Below are 20308 nucleotides of genomic sequence, written 5' to 3'. Positions count from 1 at the left end.
TATCTATGTGTTCCTTCTTTGGTAAACAATCATTTTATGTTTAATCACATGACTTCTTCACTGTAATTTTTCTTTTTCTTTCAAATTTAGTTGAAGGTTGCATAATTTGCATGGCTGTATTTTTTTATTTTTTCTGAGCAAGCATATGGCTGTGTTAATAACCAAATATAGCCCCTACAAAAGAAGAAATCAGCAATTCAGAACCAAAAAAAATGACAGCATTCTTAAAAATAGAATTTGGAAAGGAGGTTTTGAACCCATCTCTCTTAAGAGGTTTTCTTAAGAGAGAGCTTCAGGAGAATAAATAAAAGAAGAAGAAGAAGAAAAACACCCAAAAGAGATTATGGCGGAGGGGCAGTCCCCGGAGAATTCACCGCCGTCTCCTACGCCTCCATCTCCTTCCTCCCCCGACAACACCCAACAGCAATCTCCTCCGTCTCCTGACTCCTCCTCCTCCTCCTCCTCTCCTTCATCTTCACCACCAGCTCCTCCTCCGCCAGATAATTCCTCATCCTCTCCTCCACCTCCTTCTTCAGACTCACAACCTCCACCTTCGCCACAACAAGAAAACAACAACAACAACAACAATAACAATGGTGGAAACAATGACAACAACAACAATGGTAATAACAACAATGGTGGAAACAATGACAACAACAACAATGGCAACACAAACAATGGTGGAAACAATGATAACAACAACAATGGTAATAACAACAATAATGGAAACAATGGAAATAACAGCAATAATGGCAACAATGGTAATAACAACAATGGGAATAATAACAACGGAAACAACAGCGGAGGAAGCAACAATCATTCGCCTGCTCCTCCTTCAAGAAACTCCGACCGTAACTCTCCTTCCCCACCGAGATCCCTGGCTCCGCCTAGATCAAGCGGTGGTGGCGATGCACCGAACACGGGTGCTATCATAGGAATTGCGGCTGGTGCTGGGTTGTTGCTTCTTGTTATGATCTTGTTCTGCGTCTGTTGCTGTCGCAAGAAGAAAAAGAAGAACCCAATGCCGTACTACGCAAGCAATGGTTACGCCACAGGCAAAGGTAAAAACCATAAATGGTCAAACACCAAGTCACAAACCTTACCCCTAACCCTAAGCCTAGCCTAGGTTCCATTTTAGAACCATTTCTTGTGTGCCAAGATAACTGAATTAATAACATAACACAATGAAATCTTCTTACCTTCAACCACATTTCAAAGTTTAGGAGTTTCATAATCTTTTGACCAAGCCTTTGATTTTTGAATATTTTGTATATTTGTGGAAAACCCCACTAGATGTTCTTGTAATCCAAGAAACAAGGTTAAACAAATGCCATACTACGCAAGCAATGGTTTAGCCACATGCAAAGGTAAAAGATAAATGGTCAAACACCAAGTCATCAATCTTAAACCTAACCCTAACCTAGTTTATGTCTTAGAGCCATTTCTTGTGTGTCAAGATAACTGAATTAATAACCTAACTCAATCAAATCTTCTTACCTTCAAACCACATTTCAAAAGTTTTGGAGTTTCATAATCTCTTGACCAAGCAGATGTTTCTAAATATTTTTACATTTTGTGAAAACTCCATTACTTGTCACCCAAGAAACAAGGTTTAAAAGTCTCTGCTTTGTTTATAGGTGATCAATACCAACAACAGCAACAACATTACAATAACCAAAGCGAGCACGTTATGAACTTGTCTCATCAACACCCTGGATTAAACAGCAACAATAACTGGATGAATTCACCGCCGCCACCACCACCACAGCCAGTTTCAGGCGGCCTAAACAACGGAAACAGCAGCGAAATCTACTCAGGTCCATATGGTCCGGCTCTACCACCGCCTCACCCTTCAGTGGCTCTAGGTTTCAACCAGAGCACATTCACCTACGACGAGCTAGCTGCAGCTACTCAAAACTTCTCTCAAGCGAGACTGTTAGGGCAAGGCGGGTTCGGGTACGTTCACAAGGGGATACTTCCCAATGGGAAAGAGATCGCTGTGAAGAGTCTTAAAGCAGGAAGCGGACAAGGAGAGCGAGAGTTTCAAGCTGAGGTGGACATCATTAGTCGAGTTCACCATCGGTTTCTTGTGTCTCTTGTTGGTTATTGTATTGCGGAAGGACAGAAGATGTTGTTGGTTTATGAGTTCTTGCCTAATGACACACTTGAGTTTCACCTACATGGTAAAAGTGGTAATGTTCTTGATTGGCCTACAAGGCTCAGGATTGCTTTGGGATCAGCTAAAGGACTTGCTTACTTACATGAAGATTGTAAGTCAAAACCAAAAAATAAAATAAAAAGTTATTCGATCCTGTTGAGGTTTAACTAGAGATGTGATCAAACTTTTGTAACCAGGTCATCCAAAAATCATTCATAGAGACATCAAAGCTTCAAACATTCTTCTTGATGAATCCTTTGAAGCCAAGGTACGTTTGCTTGTAACTTTCAATCACAATGCCTTCAGATTCTTTATTTATAACTGGTGTTTTAAATCTTTAGGTTGCAGACTTCGGGTTAGCGAAGCTATCTCAGGACAACGTTACACATGTGTCTACTCGTATCATGGGAACTTTCGGGTAATAAAGAACATGAAACTAGCTGATGAAAGCTGTTCTTGATTTCTAATCAAGAATCTCCTATCCACAGGTACTTGGCTCCAGAGTATGCGTCAAGCGGGAAACTGACAGACAGATCAGATGTTTTCTCCTTTGGAGTGATGCTTCTTGAGCTCATAACCGGACGCAGACCTGTTGATCTCACTGGTGAAATGGAAGACAGCTTGGTCGACTGGGTCAGTACCACATATAATATGTTATAACCTTTGTATCCTAATGAATGATCTAATAAAAACTTTGTTACTTTGTTACACAGGCAAGACCCGTATGCTTAAACGCAGCTCAAGATGGAGACTACAGTGAACTAGTTGATCCACGGCTAGAGGGCCAATACGAGCCTTATGAGATGGCACGAATGGTGGCTTGTGCCGCTGCAGCCGTCAGACACTCAGCTAGACGCAGGCCTAAGATGAGCCAAGTAAGTCTTTACATAAAAATGAACTATATCACTAATGGGCCCACTCCAAAGCAAATGTAATGAGTTGCTCAATGATTCTAAACAGATTGTGCGGGCCCTGGAGGGAGATGCATCGCTGGAGGATCTAAACGAAGTGAAACCTGGGCAGAGCTTAGGGAGGGGTTCGAGCTCGGACTATGACTCGAGCACTTACAGTGCGGATATGAGGAAGTTCAGGAAAGTGGCGATGGATAGCCATGAGTACGGTGCAACCAGTGAGTATGGGAACACGAGTGAGTACGGGCTTGACCCGTCTTCCTCGAGCAGCGAGGAGATTCATACAGGAGGAGGAAGTGGAGGAGCTAACAAAAACAACAAAACAATTCCTAGCCGAGAGCTTTGATTTAGCTGTTAGTTTCAAAACAAATCAACTTCGCTGTGTTCTTGTGTTCTGTTTCCTGTGACATTGTTTTACAACTCTTGTTTTATGTCAGATTCTGACCGTTGGCTACATTTGTGTTTGTGTCTGTATGTTTCTGTTTTGTGGAGAAAAAATTAAAACTTTTGATTGTGATTTAACTGATTATTAATGCTAAAATGTATCTGCTCATCGTTTCTAACTTCAGATTCCACAAGTGAGACATTTGATGTGAACAACCCCAGATTCAAAAGTGTCCACCTTTTGATCTTTTAAAGGCAAATCAATAAAATCATATCTCAATACAATACGTATATTAACAAATGCAAAGAGTATATCAAGCTTCTTCTTCCCAGTTTTTGAAAAAGAAATTACAGAAAAATAGAGGCACCACTCAGAGCTACAAAACAATGGGACTAAAACGCAAAACGAAAGCTGTTTCTTGAAACGCAGACGTAAAGTAAAACCCAGAGAGTTTTGTCACACACAAGTGTATAGAAACAATAACAAAAAGAAAGCAAATGAAACAAACAAATGGAGAAGCAAATAGAAACAAAAAAAAAAGAAACTTTGATCCCATTCATAATACCCAGCTTGTAGCCTTTCCCTTAAGAGCTTAGAAACATTTCCTGTGAACAATCCCTGGACCTGCCTCATCATACTCAGCCTTTGAGATCCACATCTATTCAAGAACAACCATATAAAATAATCAGCACCTTTGGTTAAATCTGCAGATGGATAAATTGAATAATTATGTTAATATTTACCTGCTGGAATGTGCTGAGGGAAGCAAGAATGGAACCACCGATCCAGACACTGTACTTCCTCTCAGGAGGAGCAACGACCTTAATCTTCATGCTGCTTGGTGCAAGCGCTGTGATCTCTTTGCTCATACGGTCCGCAATACCAGAGAACATAGTGGTTCCACCACTGAGCACAATGTTACCGTACAAGTCCTTCCTGATATCCACGTCACACTTCATGATCGAGTTGTAAGTCGTCTCGTGGATTCCAGCAGCTTCCATTCCCACGAACGAAGGCTGGAACAGGACCTCTGGGCACCTGAATCTCTCGGCACCGATGGTGATCACTTGCCCGTCGGGTAGCTCGTAGTTCTTCTCGATGGAGGAGCTGGATTTGGAAGTCTCCATCTCCTGCTCATAGTCGACAGCAACGAACGAAAGCTTCTCCTTGATGTCTCTTACAATTTCCCGCTCTGCTGTCGTGGTGAACATGTAACCTCTCTCGGTGAGGATCTTCATGAGGTAATCAGTGAGGTCACGACCAGCAAGGTCGAGACGGAGGATGGCGTGTGGAAGAGAGAAACCCTCGTAGATTGGCACAGTGTGGGACACACCATCACCAGAATCCAGCACAATACCAGTAGTACGACCACTGGCGTAGAGGGAGAGAACAGCTTGGATAGCGACATACATAGCTGGAGAGTTGAAGGTCTCGAACATGATCTGGGTCATCTTCTCTCTGTTGGCCTTTGGGTTAAGAGGAGCCTCGGTAAGAAGAACCGGGTGCTCTTCAGGAGCAATACGGAGCTCGTTGTAGAAAGTGTGATGCCAGATCTTCTCCATGTCGTCCCAGTTGCTCACAACACCATGCTCGATAGGGTACTTCAAGGTGAGAATACCTCTCTTGGACTGTGCTTCGTCACCCACGTAGGCGTCCTTCTGGTTCATCCCAACCATGACACCATGATGCCTTGGCCTACCAACAACACTAGGGAAAACAGCCCTGGGAGCATCATCACCAGCGAAACCAGCCTGTACACACAGATCATGAAGCCATCAAAAGAGAACATTCCAAAGATCTGATAAAGAGAGTAAAGAGAGACAAGTAACTAACCTTGACCATTCCGGTACCATTGTCACAGACGATGGGTTGAATATCATCAGCCTCAGCCATTTTTTATAAGCTGCAAAAACATAAAAGAGTTGGATACTGTTAAATAAAATTAGATCAAATCAAATAAAAATAAATCCAAACGAAATTCAGTGCTATTGATATCATAATTTATAAATCCTAATTTAAATCAGGTGGATTTATTAATTAATTTGATTTAAGTAGATTTGGAAAAAAGTATTTGCTAAAAATACAAAAAAAAAAAGTTAAAATATCCTAACATTGACTAAAATATCAGATATATAAATAAGTAAATTTCAGTTAAAGATTTACAAATCAATTAAATAGAAATATATCTCTGAGAATAGCTTTCTATATTGAATGTATGAGAGGCTACAAAATCCCCAAATCGATAAGATAATATTGCAACTTCAAAATAACACATAACGTGACGGTTCATGTTTAGATTCTACTGCTCAAGCTTCATCTAACCCTTAACAGTTCAGATCTCTATTCTAACAATCATTTCCACAAAACAGTGAATCTGAATACGGATCTCTCTATCCCCCTATTGAGATCCAATCCAAGATCACTAATCGAGCTACAGATGATCGGTCAACTGAACTTGATTCTCCTGATTAGTAGCTCATAGATCCAAATCTAATCAATTCCAGATCTCTACGAGGCTCATAACAACGTATAGATCAAAAACATAGAAAGTTTTCTTTACCTTGGACGAGAAAGATTCGAAGAAGAAATAAGAAACAAGAAACCGATACGATTCCGATCTCTCTCTCTCTCTCTTCTCGCCGGAGATAGTCAACGGCCGATGAAACTGTGAGGACGACGAGACGATTCAAAGAAGGAGAAATGAGTTGAATTTATATAGGCGGCTTTATCTTTCTTTTCCGCCTTTCAAATAATTAATAATAAAATAATAATAATAATAATCGACAGAGACGAATCATATCGACCACAGGAAAAGATAACGTGACCTGGCTGTCAGACAGCCTTTACTGTTTAATTCCCCCTTTTTAAATTAATTAATGATCTCAGCCGTTGGATTAATTAAAGCCTAATTTGTTTTTGCTGAGATGGCTTTGTCTGTGATCGGCTCAGCGTAAAATGACAGCTCCATTTTTTTTTTAATACTATTAACTTAACCGAGTCAATACAGGCAACGATGGTCGTGGTTGGCTTGTTCAATTTAGATTTTCACAAAATTCGACTTTATTAATGTCATTTTCTATTAGGATTAGAATCGTGTTGAATCATTTAAAGTAGGAATAAGTAATAGATCAGACCGTGAAAGAATGTGATTTTCATGATGTGTTATGTCGATTATTATTAATATTCCATCGTATTCGTGATTAATGTATTAAATAGTGGCGCTACTAAGTCGTCAAAGTAGTTGTGGATTAGTATTGCTATTTTGTATAACTTGATGTTTGGTATATAACTTATATAGGCTTTGATTGGTAACATGTATTAGAGTTGATTTAGTTTGAGTAATGCTGAAAAATCAAAAATGTCACCAATCATGAATTAGTTTTGAGTTTTTGATGTTAGGTTTGAGTTATAATGTATTATTGTTGAGTTACTAGTTTGAGTTATATCCTTTGTAAAAATGATAAATCAAATCTTAAATCAACATCAACAAAATTTTCATGTATTAAGACTTGAGTTAAATATTTTTTTGGTTTTCTATTAACTACCCCACGTCCCTTTTTTATTTTTTTTAACAAATTAAAAAATTATAATACATGATCACATAGTGTACATTTACTTGTTACTAATTAATACAATATTTTAATAAATTACCTACTTGTTAGCCAAAGACTTTCTAATTATTTTTCACTTTAGTTAGTTTCTTACAAAACAAAAAACTCTAGTTAGTTAATCCAAATTGTTTTTATATTTTTAATTTTGTTTGATGATTAAAATGTTATATCCTATGATTTTATTTGTTAATTTTAATTATTAATTTATTTTTAATATATGTTCTTAATTTTCAAATTATTATTTAGTTTTATAATTATTTAATTAAATATATAATAAATGTTATTATTTATGATATTTAGATTTTTTAAAAGAAATTATACATACTGCAATTTATACATCAAAAATGTTACCAGTCAATTATTTCAAAATATATTAACTCAAATTTATACAGTAGACCTACTGCATAAATCTACAGTTTCTACCACATAATTTTTACTGCAAATTACATCGAACTATATATTTTTTGGTAACTCAAAGGTAATACTACATGTCATCAATCGGAGCCATAATATAGGTATATGTTGAGTTGAGACACCATTATATTGAGTTTAGCCATTTTCTTGTGCCATGTACTTCTAACTCAAAACTCTTACATGATATAAATAACGTGCATGGGCTTTCAGTCGTTCTTAGCTTTCATATCCTGAAATAGATTTAAGCACATGCACTTCAAAATACTTTTAGGTTATGGATTTGATTTAGTAAAAGTGGTGAATGGTGACCACCTAGTTAGGCTACGAAAGGAGAAACCGGGTACATGTATTGAACCCCACCTAGTTAGCTAGGTTACAAGCCGAGTATATGATAGTTATAGATATCAAATCATCTTGGGAAATAGCAAGTTAAAATATTAGCAATGACGCTACAAACGTGATCATGTTCAACCCAAGAAATAAGAACAACTATGATTTATATATACATTTATTAATGTTAAGAGATGAAAATTAAAAGTCAACTTTTTGTGATCAACTTGAATCGCACGTGCCGAGTACAATCGAATTGGGAAAAGAATGTGGGAAGGTTAAGCTGGCACCTACGAAAACGTTGTGTCCATCATTACGAAACTACTTCTGATTTTCATCGCTACTAGTATGATTACATTTGATTCTCACTATTTATTATATGAGGCAGGCCATGTTCAAGTTTTATATTATAAAGTTCCATATATATGGCAGGCCACGTTCATGTCTTTTTGTTAGAGAAAAGTCAATTAAGGTTATTTTTCCTGGATTTAGAATGTAATTAATTGATCCTAGAGATCTAGCTTTTTCTCCCTCTCAACTTTACTAGTAGTGGCACACCACAATCCACCCATAAAGCTTTTTTGCTTTTTTGAAATTATGGATTTGTTACCTCTAAATTCATATGATTTAAGCCCTACATGTAATAAAAATCAAATGGATCATAGCTAGCAACTTCATCAAAAATAGTAGAGATTTTTTGTATAAAGTTTTTTTTCAACCATGAAGTTCCAGTTTTACTCTATCAATATATTGTTCTCGTTGATATTATACTTTATATTCACATTGTTAGACAGTAGCCTGAATTTGTAAGTGTGCTAAGAATAAAGTTTTTGAAAGAAAAGGATACGAGCATGAAGCATCCATCGTCCAATAATGTAATATAAAATTTGTTTTGCTAATTTATACAATTATTAGTTTATTAACAAAACATAAACATTAAAATATAAATAAATAATTGAACAAGAAATTATGGTGTAAACAAACAAACAAACAAACTAGAGATGATGCCAGAATTAAATAGATAAACTGATTTTTCTCTGTTTTGAGGTCTGATGTACTATTAAAAAATGAATGACATCGTCCAATTATTAAAGTTGGTGAATTATTATTTGAAGAGAAATTAGTGAATTATTTCAGGGATCAAAACTTGACAATTCAGAAAATATGAAACAAATCCATAAAACCAAATTAGTATTTTTTTTGTCTGCAATAAATGATGATTAGTATTGTTTTATTGGGCTTTATTAATAGGCTCAAAACGACCTGGCAACTACTGGTCCAGTCGCTTTAGAGTCCAAGACTACTGAAATCTGTTGGCCCCAAGATATGATCTTCGAGAGTTTCAACTCGATCTTCACAAGAAGGGAGGGATGGATGTCGGCTTATGTGTTTGTGATATTCTTTTTCCGATCCTATATGTCCCTGTCTCTGTTTAGTTAGGTTTTGAAAACCATGGGCCTCTGGAGCAAGGTCTGAAGCAGTAGTTTTAGTTCTTTCAATGGTTGTCAACACTAACAATGGTTGTGAATTTATCTACCGTTATATTTTTCTACGATTAGTTCAATATTAAAAACCACTTGATTTTTTATCGTCTGATTTTGACTGTATGGTGGTTTTCATGCTCAGATCACATTATAATTTAGACTCTATGGTGGTTGACTATTGGCCAAGCGAACTGCAAGCTCATCACTAGCTTCGAATGATAACAAATTGAACTACTTCAGCAGACATCTTAGAATAGAATGTAGTGCAAGTGAGCAAACTAGTGCGCATAAGAGGACTTATAGGACCATGACAACATTTGCATCAAAGCCCATATGAAGTAAGGGAGGGGCAGTTGCCCATGATGAAATTTTCAAATTCAGTATAATTTCTTTAAAAAATTTAGTTATGCCTCTTCTCACATATTATATTTTGCTAATAGTTTTCATCTTTGTCCAGGATAAAAATATATTCTAGATCCACCACTAGTAGCAAATGGGGGCGTTGACGTGGTAGGTGGTTGAAGTAATAGATAGATCTTCTAGGTTTTTTCTAGGTTCTATATATAATGAAAACGTACAGGTTTCATATATACTTTCTGATATATAATTGCAAACTGATTTTTTTTCTGAATTATGGTTATTGGAATATGCTGGGGAAATTAACAAAGTCCTTTAGTGCTTCGTTTTATTTTTATGTATTAGTCTGCATCTTATATGGATTCTCCACTGAGTTTTTATAATCTTAGTGTGACTTCTTATTGAAGATGCGTGGGCCTTTCATACCATTTACTGATTTGTCTAGGTTCAGTCTCTAATTTGTCTCTGGAAACCATGTGGCAGTAAATTTGGAAAATCAAATCCCTAAAGAGTTGCTCACGGGGACACATGTTCTTTAGCTAGAGCAGCCGTGAACTTTCCCTAATCTTTGAGACAGCACTGAGATAATAAACCTCTTGGGTCTTGGCTCATGTCACTGATCTCTCTCTCTATTCCGTCTTAGTATATCTTATGTTTGATGCCAACTAAATTATGCAATGACATCCATCTATTCTAATTATATTTAGATCCAAATAATGCATTGATTAGAGGTGGATTTTTATGTATTCCGAATTGATGCAAGGCAGGGGAGATATATATCCTTTGGCACCAGTCCCACTCTGAAAATTACATAAAGACTATACAAGGCTATCTGAAAATGATGTGTCTTCTTCTTTTGTTTATGCCACTACGAGGTTCCATGTAGCTGGTACGAACAGATAGTGGTATTTTGTTATCCCTTCATGAAAGTGATTAACTTTGCCTTTATTGCTTTATGTTACTTGGGGTACCATGTGATATTCGTGCATGCGTAGGTTGACATTCTTGATTTGATAGTCTTTGTACTTCGTGATTATTAAAGTGGAGTAAAGAAAGAGCATCAAGATGTGAAATTGGATTAAAGAAAGAGCATCAGGATGTCGACAGAGTTTTTCCATTTTTTATTTACATGTTTCTGGATTATCTGTATTGAACCTCTAATATCAATTATACTCCAAGAAGTTGAAAAGCTTATGATTGAAGTTTTTGGTCCAGCTAGGAGGCTTTGCTTAAAGCTCTATGTTACTATTTATAACTTTCTTTTTCACAGCTACCATTGGATCTCCTTTGTGTCTTGTAGATGGTTCTGCCCCCTACACAGTTTCACTCCTTAGGCTAGTGATAGATTAATTGAACACTATACACATTGAGTGAACTATTTATCAGTTTCTCGTTAATCCTTATGCTAGGTTCATCTTATAAAGTTTGTAACACTGCTAGCACATTGTTTAATTGGAGCTTTCAATTATGGTCTCATACCATGTGTGCCTTGATTGATATATTACAAGTATTACTCAAGGTAGCTTTTATGTTTGACTATTTATTACCCACTCACTTGGGTGTATTTGTTTTACCTTATTATGTCTTGAGTCCATATAACTTTTCAGACACATAGAGCTGCTGATTTCCTTATCATTAGTTCCTTAATATACTTCTTACCCACAATGCTTACAATGGGTCGGTTTTGGACCTATAGATGATGTTACTGTGGAAAAGTTTGTAACAGATTAGAGCAGATCTATGTGGCATCATTGTAGTCTTTGATTTGCCTTCTTCATGCAATACCTTGGTCTCTCTGAGCTTCATTGAAACCATTTCTTTTCAGACCTTCAAAAGTAGTGGTTACTTAGTCGTCTTCTGTGTTTTGTGATATGAAAATGAAGAGGAATTCTATGGAAAGTGTTTATCAAACTTCCTCCGAGATGACGGTTTATATTATTAGCCTTGGATGTGAGTATTGCTATTTGTAAATAGTCATATAACACAGAAAAGTCTGATGAAGTTATGATGCCATGGAAAGCTTAAGATATATTCTCTGTACATTTTGAGCATTGAGGCAAAAAGAAAAACAAACAAAAGCTCCATTGTGTTTGATTTTGGAATCCTACTGGCTAGGGACATAAACTGTGTTCCAATCATGTGGAAGAACTAAAATCTTGAAAATCTAGTTGTTTATTGGCACATACTCTCTAGCTGTTGACTCTTTCTTCAGGTTCTGTAGGAGCAATTATAACATCTATACTCTCCGTTGTTGTTTCTGCAACTTCATCAGCTTCGTCACAGTCTCCTAAGATCTTTTGACATGTATCAACCAGACAGTGTCTACATTTCGGACAAGTCATCTGTTGCGTAAGCCACTTGTCGATACAACGAACGTGGAACCCATGGTTGCACTTAGGAAGTAGCCGTATCTGTTCTCCAGCTACAAAATCAGACAAGCAAATAACACACTCTTCGCCGACCCCTGACAAGTTCATCTCAGGTGAGTAAGTCAATACCGGGAACATCTTGAGAACTTTCTTCTTGATGCCTTTGTTTGCTGCTGCTGAGCCTCGTGGTGTGGACGGGATTGAGATGGGATCAGAGATCAGGAAACTCGAGGAACGTCTAAAGGCGCAACGGATTATGTAATGCAACCCTAGTGAGCAGATGATACCGCAGACAAGGATAGAGAGAAGCAGGAGAATGTTGCCGCTCAAGTTGCTCTTGTCTTGTCCTTGAGCTTGTTGTTGTTGCTGTATGTTGTGATGAAAAGGAAGTTGCTGAAGCAATTTTCTTGAGAGGAAGCTGTTGATGAAATGTTCTTGGTGAGATGAAGAAGGTGAGTAATCAGAAGACATCATTACTAGATCTTTTTTCTTTTGCTCTGGTTTCTCTTATGCTGTTTTATTCCCTTGAATGATTGAAATTGTTGTTTATATATAGCTTTAATGATACTTAGTTAGTGGAGGACTACAGGAATTATATATTTTAGAGATAATTAATTGTTGGTTATGGAAAGTTCCTTCTCTATCTCTTGAAATGAGATGAGGACTTTGGGACCCAGAAAGAGCTTATCCTTTTTTCATGAGTCCCCATGTGTACAGATTGTGCCTCCATCCATATCTTTTCCAATTACAAAATGCTTTTGTAGGGACAATCATTTAGTTTTAGAAATACAACAATTGATATCTATTATTATATAATTCTTGCATTAATCAAGAGAAGTTGTTGTATCTCTATTATGATGGTGTGGAAAGTTGTAAGGAAGTGTTGGGTTTTGTTGCTTTTATAAATTCTCTGAATTATTGTGCTTCTCTTTCCATGTGTGATCGCTTCATAATTCTCTTTATTTATTTAAAATATCAAAATACAAAATACTTTGTAAATAATAGAAAGTTTATTTATTTTTCTTGTCATATTTTACTTTCTTGAGTAAATTTCCTGATTTGGAAATGATTGCGAGTAAAGGTCAGTGAAATTACTATATAGTGGACGATAAAAAGATAGATATATGTTGGTTGTTTAGACAATTGTTCTTTTTATTTCATATCTCTTTACTCTTTTTTTTGTTAAAAATATCTCTTTACTCTTTACAGGTAATATATGCAAAATCGTTTTTTGATAGTGTAATGATTTTCCAAGATCTAAACGATAAACTTGTCTGCATATATTTGAAACTTTAGCTAAATTATTTAGCTCAAGCTGTATTAATATTTATTCGTTTTCCAAAAAGCCAAGGAAACAAAACAGATGTAATCTGCTCTATAGCCCCTTTTCGATTCTACTCCACAAACGTTATCGTCTGGATTTTGGTTTTGTCTTTTGCGTCGTCACAATCTTCCCTAACCTTAATCTATGGTGCCATGTTTAGTTGCTTTTAATGAATGTTTTCATTTCATGTTTTATGTAGTTATGTAAACTCAAACTTAATTCTCCAACCTCCAGAGAGTCATCGGTCCTATTGATATGTCGAACGTATATTCGATTATCACCATCCATAACATGATTGAAATATAAGAAAATCGATATTTGATCCAAAATAATAATATGAAAATCGATATTTGATACAATAATTCATTTGCGGTATTAGGAAGTTAGAAGCTTCACCAACTTTGACTGATAATCATATTTAGAAGCTTTATCAACTTTGATTGAATTCATTTCCACTCCAAAATTTAATATGCATATATCATTTATTTTAAAAAATAATAAAAAATATATGTATTGATCATTAATATTTAACTATTTAAATCTTATAAATGTCAAGATCAGAATGATCATATGTAAATAAATATACCTCTTAATCAACATAGTAATCTTAGAGTGAGTATTCATATTTTTCTAACTAAAAAAGAGGCTTTAGTGTGTACATATGATATGTTGAATATTCAATTCTAGACAGAGACTTGGAGATAGATACAACTGAAATATCAAATATGTGGTTGTGGACATGGATAGAGCACTCCCTAAGAAAACACAAGTGGGATACTTAGCTTTCTAACCCTGCTTGTCTCAAATTTTATTTGCCTCTTTGATTATTCAAATGAGTGACTGATGAGAGAGATATGAGATATAGATTCATCTCTCCAGTACTTGACTACTTGGTGCATCAAGGGAAATATTTTGCATGTCACGTAGACTAAGTTGCATAACCATATGATAGACGATTACACAAGAAGGACGAAACAAAAAAAAAACAGAGAACGGCGTCGTTCTTAGGCGAACTGAGAAGTCTAAAACCCTTATGTAAAAATTCCAAATCTGATCTTTTTTTTTTCTCTGTATTCTCACTCTCTAGTCGGAAGGAAGAAGAGGAAGATCTCGAAATGCCTCTGTACGACTGTATGCTTCTGTTCAAGCCGATCATACGGAAGGAAGGTCTGATCGAGCTCGTTGCGCGCATAGGGAAACACGTGTACAGCAGAAATGGAGTACTCACGGAGGTCAAATCCTTCGGCAAGGTCGAATTGGGTTACGGCATTAGGAAGCTCGACGGCAGACACTATCAGGTACCAATGAGAATTGATTCAATTTTTGCCTTGTTGAATCGGTGATTAGTCGAGTCCGTAGAGTTTGTTTTGATTAGGTTGCCCTTTTGGTAAAAGCTTTGCTTTCGCATCTTTCTGATCGATTCCTATTGTTAAAGAAACTAGCTTTTGAGCCTTTGAGTTGAATTATCGAAGCAGCAGAGTTTTGAATTTTGAATTAGTTTATTCAAATTAGTCACAAGGATTCTTGATTCACCTCTTTGAGCTAACACTAGTCACAAAGATATACAGAACCACCATGGGTTTGCTTGGTAGCATTTTGTCCCTTGGATCTTTCAGTGTGTATATATAATAACATAGTTATGTGTGGGTGAATGGCGCAGGGACAGTTGATGCAGATAACAATGATGGCAACACCAAACATGAACAAGGAGCTTCACTACCTCAACAAGGAAGACAAACTCCTGCGCTGGCTCCTCGTTAAACACCGCGACATCAAGATCGGAGCATCTGAAATGGAAGATCGTCAGGACGAGTCTAGCAGAGTTACTAATAGTAGGAGCTTGTATGATGAATCCTCGACGGACGAAGAAGACGATATCTTAGGCTTAAGGCGATGAGGAGAAGCAAGAAGTCGTTTACTCTCGGACCAGAGAGAGTGTCCTTCATCTTTGTCTTGTGGTTATTGGCTGATAAACGCCACTTGTATTGACACGTCATCTTTGCATGGGCAGAGCGTGTCTCTGTTTTTAGAACTTGATTTTTCGTTATTTTTATTTTTTATTATTAAAAATAGAGGTGATCGTTGGTGATAAACATGAACAAAACACTTGTTGTTGTTCTATTTTTTTGCCTCTGGTCGCTCCATCTTCTTCGTCCATCGGTTTTCTCAATTAGGGTTTCCCCTCATTGTTGTTCTCTCCTCTGTTTTCGTCTCACGTTGGCGAATTTTATCAGACAAGAACAAAAGCCTTCATCCTCCTCTTAGGTAACTTCGAGGCTTAGAATCATATAACTCTGCTTTTTGTTTGCGATACAAATATTTACATCGTATGGTTTGTAAGCATGGGCGTGAATGGGACATATGTCTCTCTCTCTCTCTATTTGCTCATGTGGGTTTTTCTTTTTACATTCTTAGAATGATTCATGGTAATTGTGTATGCCTATCTTGGATGTGACTATATGATTGAATAAAATCTGGGAGGAAAGATATTGAATTGGTTTCATGAAAACCATGTTACGATCCTAAATCTTGACGTCTAAAGTTGATTATTGTTCTTTTCTTTGTTAATCTGAGTAGTTAAAAGGATGAGAAGTTTAAAACAGATTCTGAGGTTGTCTTAGCGTGTGGATGAAATTTTGTTGTCTGTGAATATTCATATCATAGCAAAGAATCCAAGGAGTTCTGTAAAGCTTATTTGTGTTTTTGGGATTGTTTGCGTTATGCTGTAAGCTTTGCAGGTGGAAACTTTATAAGGTGTAGGAAAGTATGGATGGTTCAGAGGATGGTGCGGTTCTTCAAGAGCCTCCTGACCCCGAAGTGCTCGAAGTTGATCCAACAAATCGATATATACGGGTATGAGGAACATCCCTAGAATGCTATTCTTGTACCTTTCAAATGTTTGTATTCTATAAAACCAAACATAGATCGATTAACTAAGATCCACATCTCTCTGTCTTGTTTTACGTTTTCATATGTGTAAGGTTTGAGTAATAGTATATGGTAATTTATCTTTATGTTGTCATCCATCTTTCAGTATAAAGAGGTTATCGGAAAAGGCGCATTCAAGACTGTGTATCCTTTTTCTTGTTTCTTTGTAATCAGAAGCTCCTTTAAGATACTCATATCATGTTTTGTCTATGTTCTTGCATCGTTTCTCGGTTTGTAACCTTAACTCAGAAGAAATCAGATACAAGGCCTTCGATGAAGTAGATGGGATTGAAGTAGCGTGGAACCAAGTACGAATAGATGATGTTCTGCAATCACCAAACTCTTTGGAGAGGCTGTACTCTGAAGTGCGTCTTTTGAAATCATTGAAGCACAGTAATATCATTAGGTTCTATAACTCATGGATTGATGATAAGAACAAGACAGTTAACATCATAACTGAGCTTTTCACTTCAGGGAGTCTCAGAAAGTATGTATCTATCTATGTATCTCCCTTCCTCTCTCAACCACCCAAGTCTTCTCTTTAATGTTTTCTTTTGGTTGTAGTTACCGCAAGAAACACCGAAAGGTGAACATGAAGGCGGTCAAGTGTTGGGCGAGACAGATACTAATGGGTTTGAGATATCTTCACACTCAAGTGCCACCCATTATCCACAGGGATCTCAAATGTGATAACATCTTTATCAATGGAAACCATGGAGAAGTGAAGATAGGTGATCTTGGTCTAGCCACTGTCATGGAGCAAGCTAACGCCAAAAGTGTCATTGGTATAGTTTTCTTCACATTGCTCATTTTCTGCTTTTAACAAAAACATTGAAGTGTTTATGTTACCAAGCAGGAACCCCAGAGTTCATGGCACCTGAGCTTTACGATGAGGACTACACCGTGCTAGCTGATATCTATTCATTTGGGATGTGTATGTTGGAGATGGTGACATTTGAATACCCATACTGTGAATGCAAAAACTCTGCTCAGATATACAAGAAGGTCTCATCGGTGAGTTTAACTTCAGTAGTCATTAAGTTTGTTGAACAAGATCTTAACCTAATCTTGGTTCTTGTTGGTTTTCAAGGGAATAAAACCTGCTTCGCTCTCTAGGGTCCAAGACCCTGAAGTAAAGCAGTTCATTGAGACATGCTTACTTCCTGCATCAGAGAGGCTATCAGCAAAGGAGCTTTTGTTAGACCCTTTCCTTCAAGTGAATGGTTTAACGATGAACAACCCTTTGCCTCTTCCCGACATTGTGATGCCTAAGGAAGGCGCGTTTGGAGAGCGTTGTCTTATGTCTGAAGGCCCTCCTACAACACGGTGTAGTAGATCCATGTCTATTGATCTTGATGAAGACAACAACCTGCCTATTGTTACGTTTAGCGACAACTCAGGTTCTAGGTGTATTGAGGTAAGACGTGCGAAGAGAGGGAACTTCTTTGTACTCAAGGGTGAAGAAAATGATGAACACTCTGTCTCGTTGATTCTACGAATAGTAGATGAGAATGGTAAGAATCAGCTCCAGTTACTTTTATGCATTATGATATTAATTAATGTGTTTAGAGAAATACCCTATGATAGCACCCAAACATTTTTTTCTTTGTTAAAAAATAGCAGAAGAAAATTCCCAAAATAGCATTAGTTAAAAGTTTTAAAAATATTTTATATTTGGGTTTGGTATTTATGGGGTGGGGTGGGGTTAGGATAAAGGTTTGGACTAATTTAGTCATTTTATCTCTTAATTCGTGCTATTTTAGAGATTTTTATCTTTTGGATGTTATTTAAGAGATTTAGCATAATGTTTATGGTTTGTTGTTGCAGGAAGAGTGAGGAACATTCATTTCTTGTTCTATCAAGAAGGTGACACTGCTTCTAAGGTGTCGAGTGAGATGGTTGAGCAGCTCGAGTTAACTGACCAGAACGTCACGTTTATAGCCGAGCTAATTGATATTCTCCTTGTCAACATGATACCAACATGGAAAACTGATGTTACTGTCGATCATCTCATTCATTCGCAACTGAATCAGAGCTCAAGAAGCCATCAGAATGCACATAGACAAGAGGAGAGTGCTGCTTTTCATGACGCTTGTGAATCGGTTCGACACTCGTGGAACTCTGATTGTCGAAGGTCGGAGGAAGAATATAAGCAGTGTGTGGATGGTGTTAAAGGGGAAGACGGGAGCGGCAATCAAGAGGAAGCAGAGGAGGCAGTTGATCCGGTGAGTTAGGAGGATGAAGAGAGGTTGAGAGAGGAACTGGAGGAGATAGAAGCGAAGTATCGGGAAGAGATGAAAGAGATAGGAAGGAGAAGAGAAGAAGCGATAATGGAGACAAGGAAAAGGTTGTCTCAGAAGAAAACAGAACAGGTTGTTTGAGTTAGCTTAAGAATACAACAAAGACGTCATTGATGCTTTTCCGTTACAGATTTAATTTGTTTCTTGCGCGCCAAGAAAACACTTGGCTCCCTGAAAGTGTAGAGTTTCTGTGCGTCTGGTTGGTTCTTAATGGTTGTGGTTAAAGATTTTTGATATATGGTTCGGATGTTATGAACCACAAGGATGATGTTAGAAAAAATGTCAAGCTTCGTTATATTTTTCTTTATTTGTAGAAGTTAAAACTGATTTATCAAACATATAACTATTGAGAATCCATTAAACAGTTATATTCAGCAGGAGCAAGATTAGACGAGGACCAAAACTAGTCGATGCCATTAACTAAGAAGACGTGAGCTCCAATCAAGAAGCAGAACAACCAGACCAGGAAGTTCCGGGGAAGAAGAAAGGTTAGGACAGGAGCTGGAGTAGATATAAGCCAAGTACCAGCAAGTTGATTGAGTAGCCAAACAGCACACAACCATGACCACTTTCATTTTCTTTCTTTTGGTCAGGTTTTTGGATGAAGAAGAAATGAAAACAAACCTAAAAGAAGTTCCATTCATGCAATTGGATCCATCAATAGAGGACGAAAATGTAATTAACCATAAGTAGGAGTTTAAGAAACCAAACACTATGTCTTTCCAAGAAAACATTGCATAAAGCAGACAAAACATGGCAACATCAGAACAAATCAAAATCACTGGTCTCCAGGAAGTGACTTGATGATGTCGGAATCACCAGGATCAACAATGCTGAGGCAAGAAACACGGAAGTACTTTCCACAAGCAGTACCCAAATCGACATTGTTGCCATTGTAATGATGAACACCGACCTTAGCAAGCATAGCGTAGTACTCAATCTCTGATCTCCTCAACGGAGGGCAGTTGCTAGAGATTAAAATCAACTTACCTAGATACACAACATTTCCAAAACATCCATCATCTTAGCAATTATCAAAGAGAGTTTCTACAAATAAGAACAACAAATCAATCGAATTGGTGAATAAAGTGTTTACCTTTGGAGCTGCGAAGAGATTTGAGAACAGATTTGTAGCCGAGAGTGTACTTTCCACTCTTCATGACAAGAGCCAGTCTGCTGTTGATTCCCTCATGGGACTTCTTCGTCTTCTTCGCCGCAACCATTTTTCTGACGCCGGGAAGAGTCGCAGATCGCCGGGGTAATAGGAAGTGAGGCCTTCGGGGGTGACGCAGAAGCTGTTGAGGCGGCGCAAAATGAGAATTAAATAGAGAGAGAGAGAGACGAAGGAACCCTAAGGGCTTTTTTCCAAGATACGAGGCCCACGGCCCAATAGAAACTTGACGTAAGGCCTACTCAAGAAGGCCTTAAAAGCTCATGGTGTTGAACTCAAGAACACTTTTTGCCATAACCCAAATAAATAACAAGAGATATGTGAAACCAATATAGTGTGTGGCGATTTTGAAGTTGCTTACAGAGAACATGAGCTAATAGAGGAACAAAACTGCAACGTAGTTACGTAGAGTAGTCTTACTTTGTTGATCAAAAGAAAAAAGAGTAGTCTTGCTTTATCACACAAGATCAAAAAGGTTTCGACCATGCTAGCAACGGTTAGCAAATTGCAGTAGGTTCTCGGTCTAAGACCATCTCTAATAGCTCCATTTTATTTATGAATAACTT

At 37.2% G+C, this 20308-nt stretch overlaps 5 protein-coding genes and 1 pseudogene across 5 annotated transcripts; 3 read left to right on the top strand and 3 right to left on the bottom strand.

Annotated features, from left to right (window-relative positions):
- The first annotated feature begins 39 nt into the window (after positions 1-39).
- Positions 40-3961, top strand: LOC103859773 (putative proline-rich receptor-like protein kinase PERK6). Its single transcript, XM_009137350.3, has 7 exons — positions 40-1061; positions 1638-2270; positions 2356-2426; positions 2500-2576; positions 2647-2791; positions 2872-3033; positions 3119-3961. Exons 1-7 carry the CDS (start codon positions 344-346, stop codon positions 3413-3415), a joined length of 2103 nt encoding a protein of 700 aa, XP_009135598.2. The 5' UTR covers positions 40-343; the 3' UTR covers positions 3416-3961.
- Positions 3747-6270, bottom strand: LOC103859774 (actin-2). Its single transcript, XM_009137351.2, has 4 exons — positions 6015-6270; positions 5288-5357; positions 4198-5205; positions 3747-4112 (listed from the first exon to the last, which is right to left on the bottom strand). The coding sequence occupies exons 2-4, from the start codon at positions 5345-5347 to the stop codon at positions 4047-4049; spliced, it is 1134 nt and encodes a 377-aa protein (XP_009135599.1). The 5' UTR covers positions 5348-5357; positions 6015-6270; the 3' UTR covers positions 3747-4046.
- A 5359-nt stretch (positions 6271-11629) lies between these two features.
- On the bottom strand, positions 11630-13783 carry LOC103859771 (RING-H2 finger protein ATL77). The gene has a single exon (XM_009137349.3). It carries the CDS (start codon positions 12491-12493, stop codon positions 11840-11842), a length of 654 nt encoding a protein of 217 aa, XP_009135597.1. The 5' UTR covers positions 12494-13783; the 3' UTR covers positions 11630-11839.
- Positions 13784-14154: 371 nt separating this feature from the next.
- On the top strand, positions 14155-15529 carry LOC103859767. Its single transcript, XM_009137346.3, has 2 exons — positions 14155-14641; positions 15004-15529. Exons 1-2 carry the CDS (start codon positions 14459-14461, stop codon positions 15238-15240), a joined length of 420 nt encoding a protein of 139 aa, XP_009135594.1. The 5' UTR covers positions 14155-14458; the 3' UTR covers positions 15241-15529.
- LOC103859769 lies at positions 15484-18878 on the top strand (annotated as a pseudogene).
- Positions 18879-19184: 306 nt separating this feature from the next.
- On the bottom strand, positions 19185-19912 carry LOC103859770 (putative 60S ribosomal protein L30-1). The gene is made up of 2 exons (XM_009137348.3): positions 19668-19912; positions 19185-19561 (listed from the first exon to the last, which is right to left on the bottom strand). The coding sequence occupies exons 1-2, from the start codon at positions 19792-19794 to the stop codon at positions 19350-19352; spliced, it is 339 nt and encodes a 112-aa protein (XP_009135596.1). The 5' UTR covers positions 19795-19912; the 3' UTR covers positions 19185-19349.
- Positions 19913-20308: the final 396 nt, after the last annotated feature.

Source organism: Brassica rapa, chromosome A03 (assembly GCF_000309985.2).
Source record: "Brassica rapa cultivar Chiifu-401-42 chromosome A03, CAAS_Brap_v3.01, whole genome shotgun sequence".
In the NCBI taxonomy this organism is placed as follows: Eukaryota; Viridiplantae; Streptophyta; class Magnoliopsida; order Brassicales; family Brassicaceae; genus Brassica; species Brassica rapa.
The sequence above is the reverse complement of the archived record's forward strand: the minus strand, read 5'-3'. Positions and strand labels throughout refer to the sequence as shown.